The following is a 24,272-nucleotide window of genomic DNA, read 5'->3' as shown; positions in this document are numbered from 1 at the left end:
GACCCATGGTATGTGGAAAGCACTGTTAAACATCCTAATTCACTCATGGTATGAGTTTGTTTCTCAGGGAAGGGTTTGGGGAAGCTTGTTGTACTTCCCAAGAACCTCAGAGTGAATCAGGATGTTTACCTGGAGCTTCTGTGTGATCATTTACCTGACTCCTTTGAGCTAACAGGTGCACGAGTGTTTCAGCAGGATGGTGCACCTGCTCACAAGGCCAAATCGGTCACCAATTGGCTTCGTGACTGCGAGGTATCATTCATGAAAGACTGGCCAGGAAATAGCCCAAACCTCAACCCGATTGAAAACCTCTGGTACCTCATAAAGAAGAGTCTCCAAGGGAAGGACGTGAGCTCTCTGCCTAAGCTGGAAGCCACCATTCGTGACTCCTGGGACAAAATACCCCTCCAGCACCTCAGGAGCCTCGCCCTTTCACTTCCAAGACGTCTCAGGTCCGTGAAGAAGCGTAAAGGCTACCCTACGAAGCACTAAAGGTTATTTATATGTTTTTTCAATGTTGAAAGGTTTGTTTCTTAGGAGGGACGCAGGGCGCTCGATACTTCTGACGAGCACTATACATTATATATATATATATATATATATATATATACATACAGGTATATATATATATATATATATATATATATATATATATATATATATATATATATATATATATATATATATATATATATATATATCCCTCTATCTATTGCCAGACACCACAATCCTGCAAAGGGTGGCCATTTGACACTGAGTTAGTTGTTTTACTGGGAGGGGCACCAACCCTCCACCAACCCACTTGTTGACACGTAGGTAGCACGTATGGTTTGGTTATATGGTTACCACCCAGCCTTGTAAATGGTTTCTTGGCTTACAGGAAACCATTTGGCTTGTCACTCAATGTAAAGCCACCTGTAAAGGAAAGAAAAGGAATAAGAAGTGACAGGAAAGATAGGAGAAACAGGAAGAGAGGAGGGCAGGCACAGAAAATGAATGATAAAAGCTAAGGAAGTAGGCAGTACTACATATATATATATATATATATATATATATATATATATATATATATACATATATGTATGTATATATAAGCGATCCCTGTAATAACTGGACACCCAATTCCCGGACACCCCAATTTCCGGACATTTTGGACCTGGGTCTTTGGAACCCCCAAACGGCCAAAAAACGGAAAAAAAAAAAATCTGAATTTTTATCCACCCGTAATATGAAATTGGTGTGCAGCGCTGAACAGCTGTGTTTACACACGGCCCCTTCACCCCTTCCTTCCTACCCCCTCCCCAGTTACCGCCTAACTACCATCGTGAGTAGATGCTTATCACAATGGGTACCGCACGTGCTTGTTTTTGTGAATAAACTGCAATACCTCGCCACAAGACCACATGGGAAATTACAGTGTTGTGCAGTGTTAAGAAATTAGATTTTAGATTCCAAAAGATTAAGTGTGGAGTGCAAACTGGCGGTTGAAACTGGTTGTTGAAACTGGTGTGGCGCAATTAAGACCAGAATGTGCAGTGTTAAACAATTATAACTCACAGTGCAAAGAATTAAGTGAAGCACAGCACTGGATTACTGTACATGCTTCAAGAGCATTTCCACCACTGCCAGAGCCTTAGTGGAGGTGGCCACAGACATGCTGTAAGTACCCTGTACACTGCTAAATATTTTCCATCCTCACTTCTAATTCCTCATTCTCTGGTTCCTTTTCATTTATTTCATGCTTTATGTCCATTATTGGTGTCAATAGGGTCTTAAATTGGTGCTATGCATGTCTGGTAGGGAGTTATTTAGGTGGTTTTCAAAGTTAGGCTGGGTTAGGGTCCATAAGTACCAGTGCAGGAGGCAGGGACCCAATATCCAGACGGGCCCAATTTCTGGACATGCCTTTGGCTGTATTACATTGGATATTGGGAAGATTACTATATATATATATATATATATATATATATATATATATATATATAAACACACACACACACACACACATATATATATATATATATATATATATATATATATATATATATATATATATATACACACACACACACACACACACATATATATATATATATATATATATCTTTATATATATCTGTATATATGTATGGCACCTGGTGGTTTAGTGAGTAATTACGGTGCTCCAATCGGATTGAGCCAGTACAGATTTATATCCAAGTGGTGGTTGGGGTTTATTGCTCACTTAATGCCACTCAGGGATGAGTGAGGCTGGTCACTATCATCTTAAATGTCAGGACCACCTTGCCTAGCCCTGTGCTCCTACGCTCCTTATGGGCCAACGTAAGATTGGATGATGGATAGATGGATTTTTTTTTTCCGTCCTGTTTATGTCCTCTAGTGTATTATGTTATTTTTTTTAGTACCTTCTAATTCAGTTTTCTTTCCTATATCCACACTTTGACAACCCATAGAGATTGATATGCTTCTTTCAGCAAAATTAAGTCACTTGGAAGTAGACCAAGAATTTAATTGTAAAGTGTTTCAGCCATCTGCAATAGTTTAATCACAGTTCTATTCTTACTTGTAAATTGACAGGGCATTACTATTGGCTGTTTTCTGTGCAGTTATTGATTTTTTTAATGGTTATAAACAGTGTATTGACAGCTTGTTTTATTTTTTCTTGTGCATGTAAGCTTTGTTACCATGTGTGATGTTCATGTTTTCACAGTTTCTCATTACATTTTATTATTTCCAGTTTAGATACTAAGTACTGCATTTTTGCTTTAGCACTTTGTTCTTAGTTCATGATTGGCTTCTTTAGTTATGTAGCTGTGGATAGGTTTTAGGTAGGGATATGTTGTATCTCTTGGTTGTTGAATGCATAAATGACTTGGGTTTGTAAGAAGGTGAAGATGAGGGTATCGAGAAGAGGGGCTAACCCATAATTGAAAGGAAGAAAGAAGGTGTTATCATTTTTTCTTTTTTGTGCATGATGATGTAGGCTAAGAAGTTCAGTATTGTTATGAAGTAAACAGGGTAGTTGAGGTTTAGTAAAGCTCTTGTTTAAATCCCCACTTTTTTTTTCTTCTTCTTCTTTGCTGTGAAGTTCCTAGTAAACTATTAAAAAAAAAAAAAAAAAAAAATTGCCTACTGTGAAGCTAATTTGCCAGCTTCCTTTCAGTTTACAGCACGATTTGTTTAGAACAAATAGTGATACTTTGGAACATAGCCCTAACATGTAATGAGGACCTGCTCTGTGTGAGAACTTTTTTATGTAGTAAAGGAGGTAGGATGGGTTGGGAAGTGAAGGAGGGGATCTAGTGAGTTAGGCCTTCTGAAAGTGGTGATAAAACTTAGGAGTGTGAGTATGGAAGTAAAGTGATTGTTGAATGGTAGTCACACATGAGGATGGTAGAGATCTGGATTTAAATGGATGGGTAAGTGAAGAAATGAATATGACCAAGATACAGTCTCAGGAAGTGGTGATTAAAGGGTAAGAATGGGAGAAGAGAAATGAAGTCCATGAGTCACAGTAGAGGATGGTAGCAATGAACAGATACACACAAAGAAAAAGAGGAGGTTATAGTTAAGAGGAATGTATAAAGATGGTTTGTACTAATGGAATGCATGGAGAGAAAATATGGGGGAAAAGGGGACTAAGAATGGGGTAAGAAGATGAAGTGGAGGATTGCCTCTGGAAGGAAGGCCAGGGGTGGCAGAAGAGCATAGTCATGAGTGATGATAGAGAGGCATTGCAAATATTTTTTTCTTGTGGCTACCCTGGATAATTTAAGGTACATTAAAATTACTGATCAACAACCATTCAGTGTTTAGAAAAATCATAGTTTTTCTACTTTAATATTCGTTTATGGGTATTCTTTTCAGTCATGAGCTATTAAAAAGATTGCCACATCAGATTGGCATAAAGAGAGATATGTGGTACAATCTCATGTTCTTTCATTTTAGTGCCTAACCCAATTCTGCTACTAAAAATCTTTATTTCCACCATGAATCACAGTCATTTTTAGAAGTGCCTTACCATCTTTACAAGCTGATCTGAAATGCAAAAGATTTTTTTGGTAGATGATGAATAATTAGAACAAAGTTGCAGCAGTCCAATGCAGCCGGTGAAAAAACTAAGAGGTGTCTCAGCTGGAATCTCAAATTAATCCCCATTTTCAAGAAAACATTTACCATCTTTAAAGAACATTTGCCCAAGTCCCATGTGATGGAGTGTGACATTGTGACATACTTCAATTAGGTATTCCAATTTTTGGAAGTAATAGTTGAAACATTTTCAGTTTGGAAGTGGGAGTACAGTTAAGTGTCCATTTATTTGGGCATGCTGTTGAAAATTTTTCAGTTTTATCCTCCATCTTTCCTTGTTTCTGGCTTCTAACTTGCCCCATCCTTAAGTGGGAAAAATGGCTAAGACGTTGATAATTTTAAGCCTGCTGATGCGTACTGTCATGTCAACTGCTCATTGAACCACGTACTTTAACAAATGCATTCAGCTGCATCATGGTGTGTGAAGGGAATTGGCAAAGCTTTGTACAGTAACTCCTTGAATCAGATGATACTTTTTTTTCATTTTATTCCTGCTACAACCAGATGGTTTTATTCAGCAAAGGAAGGTTTTCTAATAGCAAAGGGGTTAGCAAAGGCTGTATCTGTTCCTTACAGTTAAAAGTCTCTCCATAGCTGTATGAAATCATCTAGTAGTAGCTAGAATACCATGAAATACACTACTACATGGTAGGGGTTAAGTGCTGTCTTAAACTGTTTTCTTCTTGTCTTCTGATTTATTGAAATTAATTTTTTGTCTTATACACTTCAGCATCTTCTTGTCCATTTTCTTTTATTCTTTTCCCTAATAGTTAACAGAGGCATCTACTGTCATTGATAATTCTGTGTTTACAAGGTATTTTATTGTACCAAATTTCAAGTGAAATATGGAAAAATGTTACATACCCCACCAAAAACAGCATTAACCTATAGCCTTCTTCCTTGTTGCACAGGTACTGCATATTTTGACCATCAGTTATCCATTGTTGCACTGTAATTAATAATGTAGGAACAGAGTTAGGCTGGTTTAATATCCCACGGGACACACCAGTAGAAATTTAGATATCATAATCCTTTGGCAGAGTCCATAAAGCACCTGGAAATACCTACACCTTTCAAACATTATATTGGCGTTTGGAGATTATCCTCCAGTTATAGATACCAAATAGAAATGATTGCATTGCAAAACTTTAATTATAATTTTTTTGCTTCTTCATGAGTATGGTAATGATTTTAAGCTTTGTTGAAACCACATTACTACAATCTTGTCGGAGCTCATTTCCAAAGCCTGTCCTGATTTTTATGGATCTTGTGACTGTCACCGAATTGGTTTTGCTTGTGAAAGAAAATTGTGTTGGAAATTGTTACATCAGAATGTTTTCTTATGTCATTTCTTGATATCTTAGAATACAAGTGCATTAGATGATACTGTAGATTGCTACAGTATGATAAATGTTTTGTTTTATCCTAGCCTTTAGGGGCATTTGTGATGCCACTGTTGATACATAGGCATACCCTGGTTTAATGATGGAATTGGTTAAGTAAAAATCCATTGCTTGGTGGGGTATCGTATCTTGGGGTAGATTTAACATGTAAAGTACAGGGATGGGTTTTTGAGCCTTGGGTTTCCCTCCTAACCAAGTCCTAAACCCACCCAAATGAGTCTAAAAACAAGTTTCTAGCTAACCTAAACCCCTAAATAGCTTTAAAATAAAATAAACTAAGCCTAAAAGCAGTTTCTAACTCAACTAAACCCAAACAAAATCTGAAAATCATCAAAAATAAGTTTGCAAAAAATCAGTGTTCACCCCACCTATGACTAAAAACACATTAATCTAAGTTTAAAAACAGTACAGTATATAGATCAACCTAAACACAAAATTTAAGTCAAAATATCATCAAAATCAGTTTTAAAAAACAAAACCCATCGTTATATCGGGGTTTGGCCATTGTTAGGCAGGGTAGGGTGGTATTTCTATCCCCATCGTTATGCCAGGGTATCACATCTAGGGGTATCGTATTTTGGGGTCTGCCTGTAATTTTATATTATGCAGTCAATGAGATGAAGTTAATAATATCTATATATCATAATCATTCCACATATTCCTCTAAAAACATACATTTCACTGGACAAAAATAAAATCAGTGCATAAAAGTCTTGCCACATGTTACTCTAAATAACATTTCCTGCTGCAGGTGATCATCTCAGTGTCACAGCTACTGGGTGAGATCATTGGCCTGAACAACTCCCGCTTCCAGGAGTCCATGGCACTCATTAACAGTTATGCTTCAAGTGACAAGGCCATGAACAACACAGGTCAGGTGCAAGGGTTGTCCACAAAAAAATAAAGAGATAATAAATAAAAAATACAAATGACTAGGCCTTCATTACACCATATAAGAGCCAGGACTATATGGGCTTGAATTATTTGTGAATGAGTATCTGTGCTTTGTCTTTCCTTATATTCTGGAGTCTACCCTACTTCATCCTTAGGTAGAAAAAAAGGTCTGGATAATGATACTGATGATGTTGATGATGTAGTTTTATTTTTATGTAGGACTTCCATTCTCCTTTGAATCATGTTTAAGAAGGAAAGAAGCCAGGTTTTAAGTCTTCATTCTGTGCATCCATGGGAAGTTAGGCAAGAGTGATGATGAAGCATATCAGTACCAGTAAATACAGTACCAGTTCTTCTTGATGTGGGAATGCTTTTTACTGCATTATATTTTACCTGTTAATTTATTGTATGAAAAATTTCTTGTTTTCTCAGTGGAGCTTAAATCCAATTTAAGCACTATACGATATATACAATTAAGTTAGGTTGTTGATGTCCCTTCAGTTTAAAAGTGTCTGTTAGTATTGTAGGATTATATTCATAGTCTAAATACTGTAAATACTTATGAAAAAGAAATTTATTCTTTAATCTAATTCTGGGTTATGAATGGAACCCATTTGAACTGTTGTTTGGTTCAAATAATTTTTAAAGGGTACAAGATCTGATCAGAAAGTGTCCGACCTTAGGTTCAAAAAATATAAATAGCGAACGTGTTGAGCTAGTACATTGATCCTCTTCAAAGTAGGCCCCTGCTGACTTGTCACATGTAGCCCAGCATTCTTTCCACTGTCTGAAACATTTTACAAAGTCGGTTTTTGGTATCTTCTGGAGGTGCTTTGTCGCATTTGTCATGACCTCTTCTCTCGGATGAATGTTGCACAAGACATGTTGGAGTGTGCAAATCACGATCCAGACTTTTTGAAGAGTGTTATCACTGGAGACGAGACTTGAGTGTACAGGTACGACCCAGAAAACAAAGCACAGTCATCCCATTGGAAGCATGCAGGGTTGCCTCAGCCAAAAGAGCACAACAGGTCCGTGGCAAGGTGAAATGCTTACGCATGTTGACAGTTTTTTCAACTACCATATTATTGTGTATCATGAATACGCATCAGAAGGTCAGTCAGTCAACATACATTACAACCTCGACGTTATCCGTCATTTTCGTGACACAGTTCGGTGGAAGAGACCAGACTTTTGGAAAGCGGCAAGTTGGAAGCTGACCATGACAACGTCCCTGCCCATTCTTCTCAACTGATTCAGGAATTTTTGGTTAAGCACAACATCCTGCAGGTCCGGCAGGCTCCTTACTCACTAGACATGGCTCTGAGCGACATTTGGTTATTCCCCAACTCAAATTTCTGCTGAAGGGTTCCCAGTTTGAGTTGAGAGAAGAGATCATGACGAATGCAATGAAGCTCCTGCAGGAGAAACCAGAAACTGACTAAGAAAATGTTTCAGGCCATGAAAAGAATGTTGGGCTACATGTGTCAAGTCAGACAGGGCCTACTTTGAGGGGGATTAGTTCTTAGCTAACGTGTTGAGCTAGTACACTGATCCCCTTCAAAGTAGGCCCCTTCATCTCTCAGATTAACATTGGACAAGATGTGTCGGAGTGTGCAAATCACTATTTATTTTTTTAGAGAGTAAAGTTGGATACTTTCTGAACAGACCTTGTATTATGCAGAGTACATGGCTGACACTGCTACTTACTGTGGTCCATATAAAGTTTCCTGGTGAATAATTCCCACCATCCTAGCAGCAATTTTAATATTTGCTCTAGGAAAGATAATACTATGGTTTATCATTCTCCCTTTTCATTATGTTTGGTGTTTAGTGTCCCAGTCAGTCTAATAGTACTTAGTCTTGGATCATTACTCAAGTTGGGGATATGGCATAGTTTTTTTAAAGTAAAATAAATGGAATGCATAAAACTGGATTTCATATTTCACAGGATTTGTTAGTGAAGTGCGTGACCTAACAAAACGGATCCGCACAGTGCTAGTGGCAACAGCCCAGATGCGTGAACATGAACGTGATCCTGAAATGCTCTGTGATCTGCAGCACTCCTTGGCTGCCTCATATGCTGCCACTCCAGAACTGCGCACCACTTGGCTCCAGGCTATGGCTAAACATCACATAAAGAATGGTGATCTCTCAGAGGTCAGGGAATTAAAAACTTCTTTAGAAGATACATTCAGTTCTTTCTGTACAATGGAGTTATATCAAGTGACAACCCATCACATAGCATTTTATTGAATAGCAGGGTGATTATAACATGGGTTCAGTGGGGAGATTTGGTCTAGGACCACCCACCCATGAAAGTCTAAAAATTGCATGCCAGGCAATATCTGAGGTAGAAAATAACCAATATACAGTACAGGGTAAGTGAGGGAAAATAACCAGGAGAGCAAAGATCAGCCAATGAGAAATTTTGAGAGATGATGTGTTCTTTTATGTTCATTAACCCTTTAACCGCGGGTGTCATTCCAGAATGACGTTGCAAAAACTGGACCAAACCGCGGGTGTCATTCTCGAATGTTTGTGAATATTTTGAATACCCCGCGTTTTTTCCGTGCGCCAATTGTTTCAAGGGAGAGTAGCTATTAAGTTCTTTCACTCCAGCCGACCCCCACCTCCCTCTTCCCCCCCCTGGGGCCCCCCACCCCACCCCTGACCAAGCGCGCATCAGTATCTGTCCAGCTGTGTGAGTGACAACACATGTTGATGTGGCAGTGAAGTGCAGGCAATTACAGTGCCTTTTACCTGTCTCAGTGAACACAGAGTGGGTGTTTATCGTATGTGCAGTGTTCATATATGTTTATAGTATTATTATCAGAATGTGATTGGCATTTGGTAATGGTGTGTGAGCGAAAAATAGTGATTACAACACCGCCGATGTGGCAGTGAAGTGCAGGCAATTACAGTGCCTTTTACCTGCCTCAGTGAACACAGAGTGGGTGTTTATCGTATGTGCAGTGTTCATATATGTTTATAGTATTATTATCAGAATGAGGTTGGCATTTGGTAATGGTGTGTGAGCGAAAAATAGTGATTACAACACCGCTGATGTGGCAGTGAAGTGCAGGTAATTACAGTGCCTTTTACCTGCCTCAGTGAACGCAGAGTGGGTGTTTATCGTATGTGCAGTGTTCATATATGTTTATAGTATTATTATCAGAATGAGGTTGGCATTTGGTAATGGTGTATGAGCGAAGGTAATGATGTGTGAGCGAAAAATAGTGATTTTACACCCCTCACTTCTAACGGCACTGCCCGTCCTGTGAAAGTCAACGAAGTCATGAAACCTACATCAATGGAAAGCTGAAGGTTAGTACTTTCTAATGGTACCTTATTTTTTTCTCTAGCTTTATTCTGTGCAGAGTTATTAAGGTTAAAAGGTTTGTTTACATTTGGCTGAAACCCCCGCGGGAGAGGACAGTCAGACCAAAACAATACCCGCGGTTAAAGGGTTAATCAACAAGGTAGTTTGCACAGAACCATGTCAATGTATTGTAGCTGTGTAAAGACCATCCAGCTTGTAGGTATTTGTCTCTGTTGGTGGTAGGTGGGGACTGTCACCATCCACTTACTCAATGTAGTGCTGCTCTAGGGTGACTGCCCTTTCCTCCCTTCCTTCCTTTCCATCCTTCCTCTTCTGTCTTTTTTTCCTTCTTTCATTCCTCTTCTGTCTGTGGGTGACTCAACACTAAGTGACAAGCTTGTTGGTTTCCTGTACACCAGGAAACCATTTGCTACACTGGGTAGTAACCACATAACTAAACCATGGCACCTGGTGGTTGAGTGGGTAATTAAGGCACTCCAGCAGGATTGAGCCTGTGTAGGTGTATATCCAAGGGGTGGTTGGGGTTTATTGCTCACGTATTGCCACTCAAGGATGAGTGAGGCTGGTCACTCATCTTAGATGTCAGGACCAACTTGCCTAACCCCGGGCTCCTGTGCTCCTCATGGTGCAATCCTGGAATAGATGGTGAATGAATGAATGAATTATTAGTTTCTGTATATTATGTGGACAGTATTTTTGACTGATTCAGAGGAGAGATTGAGACAGTTGGTAGAGGAGTTTGGAAGCGTGTGTGAAAGGAGGAAATTGAAAGTAAATGAGAATAAGAGTAAAGTGATGAAGTGTACGAGGTTGATAGATGGTAGGGGGATGAATATAGTTTTGAATGGTGAGTTGCTTGAGGAGGTAGATTGTTTTAAATATCTAGGGTCACATGTTGCTGTGGATGGAAGAATAGATGCAGAAGTGAAGTTTAGAATAAATGAAGTAGGAAAGGTGCTGGGAGGAATGAAAAAAGTGTTTAAATGTCGTTCGCTTAGAATGGATGTAAAGAGAAGGCTGTATGAGGGTGTTGTGGTACCGACTGCATTATATGGGGCTGAAACATGGAATGTGGGTGTAGCAGAGAGGAAAAGTTTGAATGTAATGGAGATGAGATGTCTGAGGAGTGTGTGGACTGACGCGTATGGATCGAGTGCGAAATGATGAAGTGCGAAGGAGAACTGGAGTTGTTCGGGAGATGGCTGGTAGAGTTGAGCAGAGGGTGTTGCAATGGTTTGGGCATATGGAGAGAATGGATAATGAACGATTGGTGAAAAAGATAACTAGATCTGATGTGAGAGGTGTAAGACTGAGAGGGAGACCACGAATAGGATGGATGGACAGTGTGAAGAGAGCGCTGGATGCGAGAGGGATGTCTGTTGAGCAAGGAAGAGTGGCTGTGCGTGACAGAAATAAATGGAGAGAAATTGTGAATGAATAAGTGATGACGCAGCCCTGAGGGGATATTCTCCCGCATTTGTTCTGATCAGCTAGTCAGGTCAGGTGCGGGTAAGGGGATGGGTCTGTTATGATGTGGCAGGGGTAAACCAGTTCTGCTGTCGGGCCCTGTTGCGGATGTCACTGATTGCATTGCGCAGTTGACCCTTGTGCGGTGTGATGCGGTGAGGATCTGTCCGTTCTCCCCTTTGGGGCTAAGATGCGAATGAATGTGTTTGAATGGATGAGTAAATGGAGAGTGAGTCGTCCTGTCTCGGCTACCTCCCTTTCGTTGGGGGAAGCAGCCTAGGTATATAGATAGATAGATAGATTTTTGAAAATTAAAGTGGATATTGCTTACCCTTAAAGCACACCACTTCCTCAGTGGTACATCAGTATTCTATGTAAAAACTGCTAATGTATGTAAGATAACTGAATTGAAGAGTGAATGAAAAAGTTTAAAAGAAGAGTTAGCTTTCACAAGGAAATATAATTAAAATAATGCACACACAAAAAATAGCTCCTAACCATTGCTATAGAGATTCTTGCAGTTACCCAGTGAGGCCGGATAGAACTTCTTTTACATAGTTCTGGCATTTCGTTGCATAGCAAGGCCTGACTGCACTACCAGTACTTTTTGTAGCATTTTTTTTTTTCAACTTGATCTGAGCTAAGACAAGGTAAAGATTTCCTTCCAAAAGAGACTGTCTTATATAAAAGCCTGTACTGTGAAGTATTTGTACTGCATTGTACTGTAACCTTCATGGGCCATATTGGAAAAGAGTACCTTCACTTTAACCTAAAAGGCCACCAGGCAATCCATTTGTTGGTTATATAGTTACCATTCATTGTTACAGATGGATTCCTACAGAGTACGGGATAATGTTTGACTTATCACTGTGTGTAGAATCAGCAAAAAGTAGTGCTGTATTGAGTGAGTGATGGTGGGTGATCACATACCACCTATCCTTTTTCAAGAATATTCTGTATTAGAATATTACACTAGGCCTTTTGTCTTCCTATAATGAGTGACGTAATATATACCCATGTCACTGAGCAATGTGGTAATATTTCCCTTGCAGTTGAGTTTTATTTCCTCTGAATAGTGATACTAATGATACTTAGTATTTTGCTGGCAGGCTGCTTTCTGCCAGCTTCATATTGCAGCCCTGATGGCAGAGTATCTGCGTCACCAAGGGGAGTTCCCAGATGGCTGCCAATCTTTCTCCATCATCTCACCCAACATCCCCAGGGATGAGTCAAATCTTCGCCTTGATGCTGGTAGGTTCTCTAACTTCTGGCTCGTTTATTTCCAAGGCTCTCTTTGATGAGAGGCAACTTGCTAAGGTTATCGTGCTGCATTATTTTTGTACACATAGCTCATCTCTGCTTGGTTTTGTGTTACAATGGCTTGTTATTTATGTTTGATTTCTAAATTGTATCATGGCATAGGGTCATGAGCTTGTTTGAAATGTAGATAAAAAATACAGAATCATTACAGTAGAGCCTCCATATTCGCAAGGGTACCATGAGTGGAAGCTGGCACTGACACAAATACATAGGCACGGAAGTTCAGACATTATGGGAACCTGGACATTTGTTGATTGCATACCTGTTTCGTATGACCAAAACTGTCCTCCCACTGATATTCTAGCACAAGAACACAGCCTACAGTATTTAACCATCAGAAAACCAACAGTTGACATGGCCTCTTATTTTCCTGTATTGCTTAATAAAGGCCAGGGATCAGATCAGACTGCTTCACATCAGGTATATCAGCTTGATACATACACCATAGAGGTGGATTTATAAATATATATATATATATATATATATATATTATATACACACACACACAAACATATTCCAACCTTCCTTTGCATATGGATGCTGCTGGCCAGCTATGCTGACTGTCATCCATTTATGACATCTAACAATCTGCACATCATTCCCCCCCTTCTCCTACTCTCAGTACCTACTACTGCTGCTACTACTACTACTACTACTACTAAATACTACTACTACTACTACTAACTACTACTACTACTACTACTACTACTACTGCTACTACTACTACTACTGCTACTACGACTACTACTATTACTACTATTATAGTTAATGGATCATGTAAGAATTTGGCTGATAATGTCCAGCCAAGATAATGTACGTCCCTTACAGTTATATTGTGAACAACAGAAAAAAGGAAAATTTTATATGTTGATGACACTAAGGACGATGACAGTGACATTGACAACAGCAGCAACATTGACAGCAATTACAGCAGCAACTACGACGTTGACCACAGTGATGAAGACAACGATGTTCAGTAACTTTATTAGATTTTTGTTGGCTGGAAGCTTAACCTGCCACATACCGACTAATTTATTACAAAACCCGCCCCCAAGATCCGACAAATTTTCGATTTTTTTTTTTTTCCCCCCTCAAACCTCTGCTTTTGGAGAGAAACAATGGAAAATCACCAAGAAAGTGCTCACCTGAGTTTAAAAATGGTCTAGACAGGTGACCCTCTGAACACGTGATCTATTGTGTTTTCTGTAGCCGTGCTGCTACTGTCGCGTTTTCTGTGGTAGGGTAACTATTGGAAACCACTAAAAATATGTAGAGATTTATTAATTTGGTACAAATTTACATGTAGCACAAGAATATATTGGTTTTCACACAAACATATAGGCGATATAAGCATTGTTTCATTCACAAACACGTGAAAGTTGCCGAATTCTTGCACAGTTGACTCACTGTGACTCTTGTTTTTACATTCTGTTTTTCAGCTTACATTATACTTTTCCACTAACATTATACCAGTTTTCACCACAGGTCTTGCTATTATAGTGAGTGTCATATTATCGTGTATTTACAGGCCCTACTAATATAGCAAGCCTAGTATTATCTCAAGCACACACAGTATCATTAATGTACTAAAATGTTCTAAGGTGTGGTAGAGTAAGGGGTCCTGTGTATACGTACCAAAAATCTCGTGCAAAATTTGAAAAATGTGCAAATGACGGACCTTGCAATAGCAAAACGTTCATCGTATGTTGTGGGGACTGAGCTTGAAAAAAGTTGCGACGTGCATCACACGTCGTGGGTACAATGTGGGTTAACCATTGGGGGGAAAAAAAGATCAGTCCTATATAACAAGATGTGTGAGAGAGTCTTGACTTAGACTTTTATCTGTGTACTTGTGATTGAATCCTTGTTGCCAAGTAGAATCTTTCATGGTCAGTGAAACCAGCCACCCATTTTTCAATCATTTTTTATTGTTATGTGTAGTTGGATTAACATAGATTCTCATATATGTTTTTTTTCTGCGGTTATTGAAGTTAGAGAATAGTTCAAGAATATGTAAAAACAAGTCTAATTAGTATTACACCTGCGTATACGGTGGGTCTGCTGTACATGTAATACACAGTTAGTATTCATCTGTTTTGTTTTGTTTTGTTTTGTTTTGGTTGCAATTAGTACATATGGCAGTTATGTTAATATTCCCACAGCAAAGGCATTTATATCAGTACAGTACTGGTTGTTTTTTCTTTATTCTTTGGTAAACTCCCCCATACTCTCCAGGTAACAGACAGTAAAAAATTTTATGTACTATATATATATATATATATATATATATTTTTTTTTTTTTTTTTTTTTTTCCAGAATCGTGTGGTTAGCCTAAGTGTCCTAATGGCTGGTGAAAATGGGCCAGCTCTCTAAGGCATGAAAAATACACATATATGTCAGTATAAATGGAGATACAGTGTGGCAGAATAATAAGGGGTGATTATTACTGTTAATACCAAAAGTAGCGCTGACAGGCAAGTCGTATGTAAAATTTTGGTTGAGTGGCTTGATTTTGTTTAGCTTCTCTTTAACATTCTTTCACAAATGGTTCTTACTTTTCACTCAGTCACTCTACCTCACCCCCTGCTACCAACCTTTATTGGTGGTGACCATCATCCACTTACTTAATGTAGGCTTCCTATGTCTTCCCTCCCTTTTCTTATTCTATGTCAGTGTCTGCCCTCCTCTCTTCCTACTTCTCCCTATGCATCCTGTCACATTTTACTATTCATTCCACTTCAGGTGGCTTTGCACTGAGTGACAAGCCTAATAGTTTCCTGTAACCCAGGAAACCATGTACAATCTGGGCAGTAACCATATAGTCAGATTACAGGATGAAATGGGGCCTGCTATGATGTCTCTGTTAACTGGGTGGAGTGATGCAAATGTGGCATCCATCCAGGAACCAAACTTTTTTCCACGCCTTGCTGTGGCAGGGCACTGTCAGTCACAAAGGAACATTGGTTCACTGAATGGGACAGCCCTTCAGGGGTGGTTGCTTGCCTGTGGTTGGTGGGTCTGCATAGAGAAGCAGACTCTGATTGATCAACAACGACAACCTAACCCCAGTCCATGCTGTTAACTTACTCTTCTCTCAGTTTGCAAAGCCCCCCTTCAGCGCTGCCCCACCAGCTTGCTGCTGACTCTTCCTCATCCCATTCTTCCCTGCCCATCCCACCGTCCACCAGTCTCCTCTTGCTTTGTAGCACTTGGACTCCACCCCATCCTTCAGCAAAAGCAAAGTCCTTATTGAGACCCAGAGTCTCTCTTTAGCAACAGCTACGAGAGTGATTCCATATCTTTTCATTATTGAAGATCAGTCTTAACCAGAGTGGTACTTTGTCCACTGTAGTCATGGGCTCCACATATGAAATGAAAGAGGTTAAATTGCATTGGTCAGTAATGCCAAAAGGAAAACCAAACCAGCACTAAAAGAAAAATACACTAAATGGGAAACAGTGGTGGTAAGAGCATGGTGATAAGATAAAAATTTGCCGAAGATAAAAAACAAATTACAGTTATGACAAGCGTATGGTAATAAGATAAACAGTTGTTGAAGAGAGAAGACAGAGTAGCTTCCAGTCTCTACATTTTCAGATGTAATGGGACATTGACAGTACTGTACTGTGTTACTCACAAATTGACTGAATAGAGTATTGGTTGAGATGTCTACATGGTCAAAATACACTAGTGTACTTACCAGTAATATAGATTTATAATATTTGGTATTAAGTATTGCACAGGTAATTCTGGTATGGTATGCCTTGTAGACATGTTAATGGGGAAAGCTTAATTATTTTAATGTTTATGTTGTGGGAATATTGACAAAGAAAGAGGAATACTGTTGCATTAGATACATTTTTGCTCAAGAGGTCTCACAATGTTATGCTTGTTGGGATTGATGCATTGTGCTATAAAAATTGCCAGTGACTTTTGAGATTGTTCATGTTCTTTAAGCTACCTGGTTGATTTTTCACATTAAAAAAAAAAAAAAATGGAGCTAATCTGGTCTACAGTATTATGATAGCAAGGTTCTTGCTGGTTTTTGTATTGTACTTTCCCTTCCACATTATGTTTGTGAGAAGTACAGGAAGTAGAAAAAATAAACTACAGTATTATATATACGTATCATCAGTCTTTCGCTAATTCTTGCTACATTATGTTCAGCCTTGTGAGACCTGCTTGGTTACTGTTAATCCATAGCTTTTCATGCATAAAACAGCTATACAGAGGAAACATTAAAAATCATTTGCATAACAGTACAGTATTCATTTTATTGTTCTTTTAGAGATTAGTCCACAGCTCTCATTATTACACCAGTAGATGACATATCTGTACAAAGTTAAGCTCCTGTTCTTTCATTCCTCATATAGATAAAATCGCAGTATTGTATTCAGTGACCTTACCTGAAAAGAGCACTTGTCAGTGGCTGTAACTTTATTGGGGCACCATAAATATTTGCAAGAGTTAAATGTTTCAACTTAAAAGAATTATTCTGGAAAGATCTAGAGAGCTTGGTGCTTTGACTGGCTGTTACTTTAATTCTTCTGCTTGCTGTGTCCTGTTCCTGTTAGATGATGCATGCAGCTCCCAGACTTCGCACTTTCACACTGGTACGTACTCAGAGTGTGTCCGAGTGCATGTTCTACCACCCGTTACTTTATCTTGACTAGTGAGTGATGCACCAGTTATTAGTATTAAGGGTTATAGTTATAGTTGCAAGTTTAATATATTTTTTTTGATATATTGATGCACAATAGAGTTAAGATAGATGAGGTGCATTATCCAGAATTGCAGAACTTTTCATGCTGTGTAATGCATGAGGTTTATTGATTGATTGACTGATTTTTTTATATAAGTTCTACCCATCATGTTATTTGATATACGCATTACTTGAAATATGCTGCTGCATTTACCCAAATGTCATGCCACAGTATTATAAGAAACAGTGTTTGGCCATTTGCTGTACAAGTAATAGTTTTCACTCAAGTCTGTCATTTGGAAACTAGGGAATGCAGCTTCATCTTTCACAACCATGGTGTTAGTTAGTTAGTTTCACAACCATGGTGTTAGTTAGGGAACTATTTCAACACAGCTGCACAATTAAGGAAAGATGTGTTGTATCATGTATTGTGCTTATGAGCTAATAAATAAACTGATCCTGAATCAGTTTGTAGTATGGAGGTGTTTTCCTAGAGCCAAGGTGATATAACCTTCAGCAAGATACCTAAATCCAGTTTGCTAATGACATCTGCCACACTTTTAAGCCCCCTCCTTTGTTCCTAGTGTTTGGCTCTTTGACGTGATTGTTACCCCATATCAAGTATTACTACCTCATTTCCCAAAGAATGTGTCCATTTATTTTTAAGACCACTACTTGATGATGTATCTCAGTTGGCATTCATTTTTTTTTTTTTTTCCCTAATAAACCCTAGACTGCTATCTTTGGAAGAATAATTTGTGAAATTTCATTGGTGCAGTGTATTTTATTGAAGAATTTTGGGACATTTTCATTCCAGTATTTCCTTATTCTAGTAAACTTCCTACAAAGTCTTATTGTTTTATGAGCATACTGAAGTTCCATCATCTCTCTTCCTGACCTTGTGGCTTTGTTAAGATGGTCCTCTTATCACCACCATGCATATGTGCCTACAGGTAAATACCATCAGCCTCCCTACAGAGGAGAACCAGGTTTTGTCTCATCAGAAAAATACACTATTGATTTGAATATGTACTGTATACTATTGTTAAGGCTCCTACTCTGTTTCATCACAACACTTAGGGATTTAACTTAATCAGCTAATCCAGGTACAGCACATGAAGCTTATGGCTTTCATTGAATTCTAAACATGTGTGTGAGGTGATGTTTTTCTTGGTGAACATCCAGGTTGCAGTATGAAATAATCGATACTTTAATGATGCAGAAACTTATCATATATCCATGTGTTAACTAATTTGCAGGACGTAAGTATGTGTCACAGTCAGTACTGGAAGTTGTTATTATATCCTGTTAGTTATTTTACATGAAAACAGAAAGGTAATACAAAATCAAGGAAGATTACTATTAGTACCCTATATTATTATTTCTACAGTGACTGATGCCTGGATAGTTTATGCTTCTTTTCACTCTGTTAACCCATGGTTTGCGCAGTTTCCTTTTTTTTATCCCACCCTATGGTGTGCAAAAAATGAAAGGAATAGTTTTGTTTATTATAAATTTGAAGATAAACATCCAGAGCATCATCTGGTGGGGGGGGGAAAAAAAAAAAAATCTCTTTCTCTTCGTCTTTGCGTCGTGCCATGTGTAAGTTGCATAGGGGTGGAGTAATGAAAAAATGAAGAAAAAAAAAATAGTTTTTGTTTATTATAAACTTTAAGATAAACTTCCAGGGCATCATCTGGTGGAAAAGAAAAAATCTCTTTCTCTGCGTCTTTGTGTACCACCATGTGTAAGTTTGCATAGGGGTGGAGTAATGAGCAGTGATGCACGGCCACCGAAAGGTTAGCACTGCCTGAGCTGTGGCTTGCAACACGGCGCTTTCCAGCCTGAGCTGTGGCTCGCAATCCATGCGTTAAGAATTATTTAATTTGTACTAAATGCTCTGAACTCTTAGTCTCATATTTTTCCCACTCATGGCATCCTTTCAAAAGCCTTTCTAACAACTTTACTTCATCCTCCTTCCCTCCCCTTTCCCACACTGATGGCTTTGTAGCTGTGTCTTCTTCTGAAAGGCAGAACTCTTTGCCCAGACTTTCTCTTCCAGTTCCACCATAAATGATTTCTAGTTCTGTTCGTGCATCTCTTACCTCCTCTGACTTCCTCTTGACTGACATTAAAATTTCTTCTGTTGATGTACATTACTTCCTGCCCTTGTTGGCCTCAGTACTATACTAACAAGGGGTATGGGCCTGATGGGGTCCCTGACTTGTATTGTCATCAAGAACAATGCATCTTTGCTACACACTGCCCAGGTAAACTGTTTCACCATTATTTGTTAGATTATACCTTTCCATCTTGCTGGAAATTTGCTCTCATTCTACCCATCCCATAAGTAGGGTGACTGTTATCAGCTCTCTTACCACCACCCAGTTGCTTTAACTTCCTATATTCATAAAGTTTTCAATCTGTTCTTACAGCACCTTTTGTATCATAATGTCCTTTCCAGTCACCAATGTGGGTTCTGCCAGGGATGGTCCACTGATGATCTCACTTTTCCATCAGACACATGGTCATCTTTCTTTAGGGAGTTTGGCAAAAGCTTAGCCATTGCAAATGACATCTCAAAGGCTTTTGATCAAGGCTGGCACAAATCATGAATTTCCAAATTGTCCTCTTATGTTTTCAATCCATCTGTCTCTGCTTTCATCCACTAGCTTCCTTTCTGGTTGTTCTGTAGCTGTTGCTGTAGACAGCCACCAATCTTCTCATAGAGCTATTAACAGCAGTGTTTCTCAGGGTTCCATCCTGTCACCAATTCTCTACCTTCATTTTATCATTGGCCTCCTAAGCTGTACATCTGACGTATCCAGTCTTGTGCTGATGACTCCACCCCTCACCTTTCCATCCACTTATCTCAGTGTCCATCACAGCAATTTCTTCACCAAACAGAATGAGGCAGTGGGACACCTAATTTCTGACCTGACTCATATCTGTGATTGAGGTAAAAGTAACCTTGTTTTTAATAAATCCAAAACATGGTTTTACATCTTTCCACTTGCCACACTCTTCCACAGGAGTATCCATTAATATTGAAGAATACTAATTTCAACTAAAGCCTGCATTATCTCTGAATATACTTGAGGTTTCAAGCTTTTGGGATTTAGCATGGGAAGATCATATTGCCTCTCTTGCAAAATTGCTTCCAAGAGATTAGGTGTGCTAAGCTGACTCCATGTTGTCTTTACTCCTGCATAGCTGTTGGCCTTATATAGGAGTTTTATTCTCCCATGTGTAGAATACTGTACAACTCTCATGTGTGAGGGAGGCTCCACACATACAGCTCTTCTCAACAGGGTGGAGTCTAAGGCTTCTCTCATCAACTCTCTCCCTCTTACTGATTTCAACTTCTGTCTCCTCACCATGCTGTTGCATCATTATCTCTTTTTCTTTTGCAGCTTCTGTAGTCATTCTCTTGAACTGTCTGCTTGCAGTTTTCCTCCATTGTGGCAAGCACTTAGCACCTGTTTGGCAAACTTTCGTCCTTTTCCTACCAATTCTTTAATGCAAGAGCTAACTGATACTCCTAGTCCTTCATGTATGCAACAGGTCAGGTCTCAGATTGTCATCCTTTGTCTGTATTTCCCTTTACCTGTCACCTTCAGTCTTTTTTATACAGTGTCTCCATGTATCTCAAAATGAGCAGAACTTGAATGTGGCTCTCTTCTATTTATGCTTTTATATATTTATTTTTATTTTATTTTTTTTTTCTTGGAGGGAACAAACTTTGGGGCTTCCAGCCTTTGGTTCCTTTGGCCCCCCCTCAAGAAACCCAACCATCTCATTTCAAATTGAGTTGCACTGGTTGCCAGTGAAGGCTAAAACTGAATTTTAACTGTCTTATTACTCAGGGTTCTTAAGTTTGGCGAACCAGAGTATCTTCCTAAATTTTTAAACTTTCAGTTGACACACCTTGGTTTGATGTTAAGAAGTGAAGATGATTCCTTGTGCCTCAGTGAGCCCACAGCTGTTATCAGTCGACTTTCTCTGATTGGTCGTCGTCCTGTGCAACCCCAAGGTTATAATAAATTGCCATTATTAATAAGGCATTTGAAGTCTGTGGAATCTTTTAAAGTACAGCTCAAAGTCTTTCTCTTTTCAAGAAGCTACTATTTGAGGAGAGGTGTTGTGACGAGCAACTACTGTATAGAGTTTAATTGCCGTCACTTTTTATTTTTACAGTATTTTATTTTTATTTTTTTTATTTTTTCATTCATTCATTCATCATCTAATCTAGTGTTGCCCCATGAGACATGTAGGAGCTTGGGATTAGGCAAGTTGACCCTGACATTTAATATGAGAATGACCAGCCTCACACATCCATGAGTGGAATTACGTGAGCAGTAAACGCCAACCATCCCTTGGATATAAACCTGCACCGGCTCAATGTGATTGGAGCTCCATAATCATTTTTATTTTTTAAAATCATGAAGTCAGTGTTGTATATGAGTGATGTCACAATTCTTATAATTATAAAAGTGTAATTGAGTGTCAAGCCTGAGTGAATTCCTTTGGAAGGACTGGTACTTTTGAGAGGCAGTAAACCAGTTGATTGTTATTATTATTGTTATCTTTTTTATTATTATTATTATTTTTTTTTTTAATTATTATTATTATTACTATTATTATTCTTACTGCATACAAAAAAGAATGCAATGAGTATAGGGTTTTTCACATTAGTCTTTAGAAGCTTCATGCTCATGCTTTTGGTTAATTTACATGGGTGTTATATGTTAAGTGATAAAGTGTAATGCAATATTTTTTATGTATAAGACATGGAATGGAAGGTTAAGTTTGTGTGTGTATATTCCTGCCTGCTTGTGTGTAATTCACCGGGTCGGTCAGGATCACTTGATGGTCATCATCGTCAGCATTTTACCCTCCCAGAAGGGAGCTGAGAGCTCATATAGTCCGATCTAAGGGCAAGGCTGTGACCTTCACACACCCACACACCCGTCCCCTTGCTCGAGGGGGTCAGTAACCACCCACTTCGTCAGTGAAACTTTTCGCAACCTGAGCGAGGCGTGAACTCCCATCTACCAGATGGCAAGCGAGAACGTTACCACTTCGCCAGCGAGCGGTGTGTGTGTGTGTGTGTGTGTGTGTGTGTGTGTGTGTGTGTGTGTGTGTGTGTGTGTGTGTGTGTGTGTTACCAGTAGTCATACAGTTAAGAATACAGTACTTAACTCTAGTTACATAGAATCAGCTGAAGTAGTGGCTTGAAATCAGTTACGTAGTATTAATCATAGGCAAAAATTTCTACTTGTTATTGATACATGTGTGTTGATGCTTATGGGTGCCTATTTTCTTTGTTTCGTTGAATATTTTGAGTGATTTCTATCTTTCTTGTATGGCCTGTACCTGTTTGCCTTTGAATGTCCTTATTATATGTGTTTTATATTTCATGGCTTCCTCCCAGTTCATATTTCCCCCATGCTTGAGTGTAGCAGATATTTTTCTTTTAACATGTTCATTGTGCAGTTTTAGTATCAGGTTTTTGTCACAAAATCTTAATATTCAGTAAGCAGTCTAAGCATAAATTTCATGTGTAAAGTAATCTGAGATTTAGTGTTATTTTTGCTAGTTAAGAAGGAATTTATGTGCAGTTTTTCTGAATGTGTGCTATTAAATATGAACTGTGTGATCTTTCTATCACATTTCTTATCTTGGATATGTGCCAGTATTTAAGATACTGTTTGCATATTAATCATACATAAATGTGATGACCATTGTCAAGGATTGATTATCATGAGAATTACTTCTGTTTCAGGCTTACATGGGTAAAAGCTTTATATGTCACATTAAAAAACAAAAAATAGTGCAAATGACTATTTTTCATAAACTCACCTGATGAGGTCCTAATTCCATCATTGTTTCTGTAGGGCTGGTGGACACAGTGTTCACAATGGACTCATTAATTGCCCAACTGGAACTGGCCGGAGGACTGGTGGAACGAGCTGAGCGATATGAATTGCTGGGGAACCTCTACCGCATCTTGGTGCCCATCTATGAAGCCCGCCGCAACTATCCAGCCCTTGTCCAGTGTTACTCTCACCTCTATCAGGTCTAAATAGCTTATTATTGGAGGCATTTTGGCCCTATACATTATATGTTTACACATTACCTTGTTTCAGAACTGTGAGAGACCAAATGATAATCTGTTATTGTATTTAATGCCATGCATCTCTTATTTTTGCTAATGCTACATGGCAGTCTGTTTGGAATCTCTCATTGCCACCCCTCACTTACCACATCCACCAACAAATAATATAACAGATATAATTAATAAAAATTCCAACTGACCTTAGTGGAAAGGATGTTTAACAGACTTTAATGATTTAGGACTGAAGCATTTCCATCCTTAAATGAAATGATAACCCACCTAAACAGAATAACAGTAACAGAGTACTGTGAAATCTATTACTGGATATGTCACATCCCATGCAGATGAGGTAAGAATATTCCTCATACTCAGTAATGAGACCTTGTTATAATGGATTAACTGGGGGAAAATGTAGATGGTACATCCGACAGTTCCTTATATAAAATGTCCGATTGGGATCCACTGCACCAGACATGGGGTCAGTGCTGCACATATAAATAATGATCCGGTAAGTGCCCTACATAGGACAGGTTAAGACATCATTGCATTATTATTATGTGGGTTAGGCCTTTGTTCCTTCATATATAATAGATCAGTAAGCAGTGCATAACTATTGTTGGCTCTCATTTCTCTATCTCTGTTTATAGCCAGAAGTCACAGTCCCCTAAGGAGTGGCCATTTGTGTTTGAGTTAGTTGTTTTATGGGGAGGGGCACTAGCCCTCTGCCAACCCACATGTTGACACACAGGGAACACTTATGGGTTGTTTATATGGTTACGACCCAATGTTGTAAATGGTTTCCTGCCATACATGAAACCATTAGGCTTGTCAAACAGTGCAAAGCCACCTGAAAAGGAAAGAAGAGTGACAGGTAGCTTTACATTGAGTGACTAGCCTAGTGGTTTCATGCAAGTCAGGAAACCATTTACAGCGCTG

At 38.8% G+C, this 24,272-nt stretch overlaps 1 protein-coding gene across 1 annotated transcript in view; it reads left to right on the top strand.

Annotated features, from left to right (window-relative positions):
• Positions 1-24,272, top strand: part of Ziz (dedicator of cytokinesis protein Ziz) — a 251,109-nt gene that overhangs the window by 184,226 nt on the left and 42,611 nt on the right. The window contains exons 27-31 of the mRNA XM_080277570.1: positions 6,244-6,364; positions 8,338-8,546; positions 12,306-12,447; positions 17,091-17,129; positions 23,116-23,297. Coding sequence (XP_080133696.1) covers positions 6,244-6,364; positions 8,338-8,546; positions 12,306-12,447; positions 17,091-17,129; positions 23,116-23,297 — 693 coding nt within the window. The remainder of the gene's footprint in view (positions 1-6,243; positions 6,365-8,337; positions 8,547-12,305; positions 12,448-17,090; positions 17,130-23,115; positions 23,298-24,272) is intronic.

Source organism: Coenobita brevimanus, chromosome 70, assembly GCF_032717465.1.
Source record: "Coenobita brevimanus isolate Jiangsu-jjx chromosome 70, ASM3271746v2, whole genome shotgun sequence".
Taxonomy (NCBI): domain Eukaryota; kingdom Metazoa; phylum Arthropoda; class Malacostraca; order Decapoda; family Coenobitidae; genus Coenobita; species Coenobita brevimanus.
Note: the sequence above shows the minus strand (reverse complement) of the source record. Positions and strands in the feature narration are given on the sequence as shown.